Below are 5941 nucleotides of genomic sequence, written 5' to 3'. Positions count from 1 at the left end.
ACTAACTGAGCAGCTGGACCCACTAACTGAGCAGCTGGACCCACTAACTGAGCAGCTGGACCACTAACTGAGCAGCTGGACCACTAAATGAGAGGCCAACACTGGCAAATGAGAAGGAGACTATGCATTTGTGTTAGCATCCTAAAGGATATCGACTAGCATGGATAAGCTGGTGTTACCATCCGAGAGGCTAGCAACTAGCAAGGATAAGCTGGTGTTAGCATCGGAGAGGCTAGCAACTAGCATGGATAAGCTGGTGTTAGCATCAGAGAGGCTAGCTACTAGCATGGATAAGCTGGTGTTAGCATCAGAGAGGCTAGMKACTAGCATGGATAAGCTGGTGTTAGCATCAGAGAGGCTAGCAACTAGCAAGGATAAGCTGGTGTTAGCATCGGAGAGGCTAGCCACTGAGCAGTCTTGTCATGCTAGTCACTAGCCTCTCTGATGCTAACACAAATGAACAGTCTCCTTCTCATTTGCCAGCGGCTCAGTTAGCGGTGCCGGCCYRTCATTAATCAGATCAACAGCTGGTCAGGAACAGATATATCCTCCTGCTACAGGGACGTACAACCACTGGTACAGTCTTAATTTTGGCTGTTCACACCGAGACATGTCCCAGAGGACCAYGGTCGTACCGGAGTGGATCCCCGCTCGGATCTGCAGCTGCGTGTTGGGTTTGTGGGGGATCCTGAAGGTGCGACAGACCCCGACCAGGTCCAGAGCCATGCTGGCGATCTCTGAGGCGTGGAGGATCCCGTTCTCCTTGGGAACGCCTGAAACCACCATGTCTGCTCAACCASAGGGAAACACAAGAACAGCAGGTTGCAGCTGTGGAGTGATGTTTGGACTGAAACTGACCGACCTGCAGCTGAATTTATAACCCTGACAKGAAAACACAAAACATGGTGACGATGTGTGGAAAAACAGGGTCTCACAGGCGTCTCCGATGGTCTCCACCTTGTAGACGTCGTGGTTGTCGATGATGTCATCGAAGGTGGTGTAGAGCTTGTTGAGGAAGTCCACCACCTGATAGGGAGTGCTGCTGCTGGACAGCTGCGTGAAACCCACGATGTCACTGCAGACACACACACACACACACACACACACACACACACACACACACACACACACTTTGGACCTTTCTAAATCAAGCATTTCAAAATAAGAGTCTTACAATCCCAGATAAGGCCTCTGCACGCTCCGTCCACACTACAGAAATCAGATTGTCGTATTTTCACGGTGTAACTTCTGCCATTCAGTTTGCAGGTTCAAGCCCCGCCCCCTTCTTCACAGCAACACTTTTTACCTGAAGAAGACGGTGGCGCTGACGTAGCTCTGAGCCTGCAGAGGTTTGCCCTGACGAAGGTCATCAGCCACCTGTTTAGGAAGCATACCTGCAGCACAAACACGTTCCTGCTGAACACCAGCACTTCAGGAGGTCAACAACAACAAAACTAAACAATCTTTAMACATTTCACACTGAAAATGTTCCTGCTCAGATCTTGAGTTGAAGTTAAAGCAGATACGGTGGTCCGGTCATCAGTCAGGGGTCATGCATCTTTTCAGGTTGAGTCTGAATAAAAAGGACTTGTGTCAGACTGTTAGTGTGTCTGTGTCGTACTGTAAAGCAGCCGGTCAGTCTTCTGTTTCTCCAGCATCAGATCCTGAGTCCTCTCAGCCACCAGAACCTCCAGATGYTTACTGTACTTCTCCATCTGCAACCCAGAGAAGCTCAGCTCAGGAGGTTTGATCTGTCGGATTCAGACCTCCTCAGAGTGTTTGTTGTGTTGTTGTTGTGTTACCAGGTTCATCATCATGTCCACCGGGCTGCCTTTGATGGGGTTGATGCGGTGAACAAACTTCTTGATCTGGTCAAAGGTGGGCCGGTGGGCGGGGTTATGAGAGCGACATCGACGAATCAGCTACAGAAACACAACAGGTTCATGGATCATTTCTCACAAAACAACTACACTGTTATTTTTTATTATTTTAATTTTTAAAATCAAACTATAAAAAAACAAGGATTAAACCTAAATGTCTGGATTTATTTGTCAGTTTAGTAGCTATGGACCCTTCAGTAGACCGTATAGGTCAACTTAACAATGCAAGATTACACAACAGAGCAATTGATTAGAAGCGGCGTAGTGGCGTTTGTACGTCAGCGTAGTCCGCAGGACAGGGACAGGTGTTGTCAGCTTTACTGGAGATCAGCTCAGGAAGAGGAGGACACCACGCACACTCCAGGTTAGACTCCTCTGCCTGCAGGACAACAGTACGTTTAATTGGTTTTCTTTTTATACATCTATATTTTATCAGGTCAGACATGGATTGTAACATTTGTAGATGACACGATGATCTTTAGTGAGAGTAGGGAGCAGGTGGAGGAGAATCTGGAGAGGTGCAGTCACACCACCACAGCAGGTGATAACTTGTGCCCGTTTTCCACTAGTGCCACCTAGTGTGTCGGTACGGTCAGCGTCGGAAAGGGTCAGTTCAGGTGCTTTACCATTGGCATTCCAGTCCGGGTCCAGTGGGTGTGTTCTGGGCATTTCCACAGTCCGAAAATTGTCATCACACGTATTTGCCTGATGGTGGCGGCAATGCTGTTTGTAGGCAACCATTAAATGTGGCAGTGGCTAGTGCTTTAGGGCTTTTGCTAGCTCTGACAACTCCTTGAACACTTTTTCGTTGTGAGTCGACTCATCTAGCTCACTTTTAATTTTCTCCTCTGCCACCGAGCACAAAAACTCCTGCACCTCAGCAGTGGACCATGGTGTGGATCTCAGTTCTGCCATTGTGACTGTCACTGCTACAATTGAAAAAATGGCGCCTCGAGTTGATTTTGTAAAGGCAGCTCAGACTCAACCAGTGACTCCACCCCCTAAACAATCAGTGTCAAACAGTGTTCTGATGTTGCATTTTGGTGTCAACTGGGACCGTTTGGAACCACAATGAAGTAGGTACTAAAAACAGGTCTGGTTCCATGAATCTGGCCTAATGGAAATGGCTTGGAACTGTATCGAACCGAGCCAGTCTGAACTGGTACTAGTGGAAAAGGGGCATTACTGAACTTTTATTTTTACAAGATGACTCATTAAACTTTTACTGTTATGTCTAAATAAACTTAAGACTAAATAACCTGGATCAAACCTTGTTGAGAGATTTGGAAACTAAATTAGAAAGAAGAAGGTTTCATTTGGGTAAAGTAGGTAGAAACTGGGACTTACTGGAACAGGGTCGTTGCGAGTGGCTATCTCCAGGAGGATAATGGAATAACTGGAAGTCAAACATCCAGAGCTGAATGGTCAGAAYATCTCAGATTTAAAAACCTATTTAGACAGTTTTTAAAATGTACCAGAACACGTCTCCAGCCAGCGTCGGYTCCATGTTGGAGTTCTGAAACTCAGGTGGCATGTAGACCTCAATGAGCCTCCTCTGATAGGAGGACAGAGGCTCCGCCCCATCATCCCTGCGAAATGTCCTCAGTCCATAGTCTGTGGGAGGACACCACATATTAGATCAAATCTGGTAACTTTGATTRGCAGACYGGGGGCTCGTCCAGAATCCTGTTTAGATCCCGGACGAGCCCCCAATTCCTGYGCATGCTCAGTAAAACCTGTTATTTTGCAGACCCAGCGGTCGTCTAACACACAGTTTGGAGACTTGAGTCGACCATGGCAGATCTTGTGTTGGTGGAGGTACGACATTCCTCTGGCAATGTCAGCGGCGAAGGAAAACCTGGCAGACAGTCACAGGAAGTAAAACTCCACTGTTAGTCCACAGCTGTGTCGYTGCAGCAGCACGGCGTCTGCAGGCGAGAGTTGTGGGCTCACCTGAAGCCCCAGTTGAGAGGGATCTCCTCGTTAAGAAGGACGTCATTAAGGCTTCCCTTCGGGCAATACTCTGTTACAATGGCAACGTTTGGCACCTCGGTACAACCACCAATGAACTTGCAAAGGTTTGGATGATCGAGCTCCCTGGAGAGAGAGAAAGACGAAGGAATATATTTATGGTTTAAGGCGATTCAGTGTGTGTGTGTGTGTGTGTGTGTGTGTGTGTGTGTGTGTGTGTGTGTGTGTGTGTGTGTGTGTGTGTGTGTGTGTTAGTCACCTGACTTGTGTGACTTCCTGTCTGATGGTTTTGGACAGAGAGAAGGTCTTTGTTTGGATCTTTTTGATGGCCACCGTTCTGCCGTCGCTGCAGAGGAASTAAAATGTTCAGGACAGGAAGTAGAACCTGACAGGATGAGGTTTAGACACAGGTGGACTCACTAAATCCCAGTGCAGGTGAACGGGCCCTTCCTGGTTCCTGTTTGGCCGGTACAGGAGCCGAGCGCGGTCAAACAGCTGGTGTTACTGTCGCTGTGTCCAACAGGTACACTAATGATACTTCCCATGGTCAAATGGTCCTGGTCTGTGGAGGGAGAGGCTTCAACTTTAACAGATTAATTAACAGTTTGTGAATTTATGATGAGAAAAATCCAAACCGAGTTTATTTTATGTTCAGAGACAATTTAGAGTTTGTCAGAGTACCTTGTTTAATGGCTGAGAAATCAATRACCCAGCTCTCGTCCCACAGCAGCTTTTCTTTCTGGTATCTCAGCCACTAAATAAACATTTGTAATGTTAATTTCTTTGTAAATGAAAGGGTTTTGCTCACAGATCAGCTGTCTGAGCTCTCACCACGGCGGTCAGTATGAAGGACAGGCAGAGCAGGCTGAGCGGTAAGCCGATGGCCACCTTGGTTGTGGCACTCATGGGACATTCGCCGCAGTCGGCCGGACACGTGGAGCAAAACTCACCTTCCTCACAGATTTTATTGCCACAAACTGAAAGAGGAGACATTCATCTGCTCGTGTGGTCACGAGAGCTTACACTGTGGACTCAAAAATTATTCAGTATGTAGCTGTAACTGAACATGACCACATCTAAAGACCCTGTCACAATGTTTGAGACAACTTATGAAAGCTTTAAAGATGTCTGTGTTGAAGATGGAGTTAAAAACATCAACTGGAAACCTCTTATAGAGATGTCATACTGTAATGCTAACAAATAATCAAATATATAACTTTTATTATTGATTTAGAAATAAAAAGTGTCCATAAGTTGTCTAAGTGTTATACAGGGTTTTTATCTTTGGTACTGTATGWCATATTTTCTCATTTAGCTTTTGTACAACCGTGGCATGAAGGTACGGAGGAACCTTCTGCACTGATTCTAGACCGAGCTCATTGTTCTAAAATCACAACTAAAACCATCCAGACTGAGACCACTTTGTAAGAATAATAGTACATTATAAATAAATATAAACCTGTTTACTGAGTTCATTAGGCTCTTCTGTTTGGTTCTTGCAGCCAGTAACAACCAGTGAAGGTCTACACTGCAAAAACTGTCCATCTAACCAAGTTTTAAAATCCTATATCCACCCAAAAAACAACCTTTTTGATCTTGTTTTGAGACTGATTTACTAAATAATTACTTAATAATCTCGTTATCAGATCATTTAAAGATTATTTGACTTGTTAGCCTGAAAATTTGACTCAAATCAAGTGAAACCTCTWAACGTTCGTAGCATTAACGGACCCACCTACAGCAGGTAGAACCGTGCTCTTTGACTCCAGTGCTGCCTGCATGGTGCCAACTCGTATGTGAGCGATAAGTGAGTTTAGGCCCGGATGGAACAGAACCACCTGCAAGACAAAGTGTTGATGATCAGAAAGGTAATTAACTGGATTGATTAGTTTATATTTTTTAATTAATCTGAGTCAGTCTGAAACCACACGGATGTAGAATATAAAACAGAGTATCGTCTGCATACGATGATAGCGCTGGATGTTTTTCTTCTAAACAGACAATCATGTAAATTATTTTATAAAATTACCAGACTAAATTAAATCATTTTAAATCTACACTCATTATTAGAACTTAACACAGTGTAGCCC

The 5941-nt window shown here is 45.3% G+C and overlaps 1 protein-coding gene across 1 annotated transcript in view; it reads right to left on the bottom strand.

Annotated features, from left to right (window-relative positions):
* LOC106536042 (atrial natriuretic peptide receptor 2) overlaps positions 1-5941 on the bottom strand; it is a 12126-nt gene that overhangs the window by 2207 nt on the left and 3978 nt on the right. The window contains exons 6-20 of the mRNA XM_014033210.1: positions 5587-5689; positions 4683-4828; positions 4533-4605; positions 4272-4413; positions 4111-4197; positions 3834-3977; positions 3617-3738; positions 3356-3494; positions 3228-3276; positions 2158-2259; positions 1803-1922; positions 1622-1715; positions 1307-1394; positions 936-1075; positions 636-788 (exon numbers count right to left, since the gene is read on the bottom strand). Coding sequence (XP_013888664.1) covers positions 636-788; positions 936-1075; positions 1307-1394; positions 1622-1715; positions 1803-1922; positions 2158-2259; positions 3228-3276; positions 3356-3494; positions 3617-3738; positions 3834-3977; positions 4111-4197; positions 4272-4413; positions 4533-4605; positions 4683-4828; positions 5587-5689 — 1702 coding nt within the window. The remainder of the gene's footprint in view (positions 1-635; positions 789-935; positions 1076-1306; positions 1395-1621; positions 1716-1802; positions 1923-2157; positions 2260-3227; positions 3277-3355; positions 3495-3616; positions 3739-3833; positions 3978-4110; positions 4198-4271; positions 4414-4532; positions 4606-4682; positions 4829-5586; positions 5690-5941) is intronic.

The sequence above is a fragment of the Austrofundulus limnaeus genome, unplaced genomic scaffold, assembly GCF_001266775.1.
Source record: "Austrofundulus limnaeus strain Quisiro unplaced genomic scaffold, Austrofundulus_limnaeus-1.0 Scaffold1666, whole genome shotgun sequence".
Taxonomy (NCBI): domain Eukaryota; kingdom Metazoa; phylum Chordata; class Actinopteri; order Cyprinodontiformes; family Rivulidae; genus Austrofundulus; species Austrofundulus limnaeus.
Note: the sequence above shows the minus strand (reverse complement) of the source record. Positions and strands in the feature narration are given on the sequence as shown.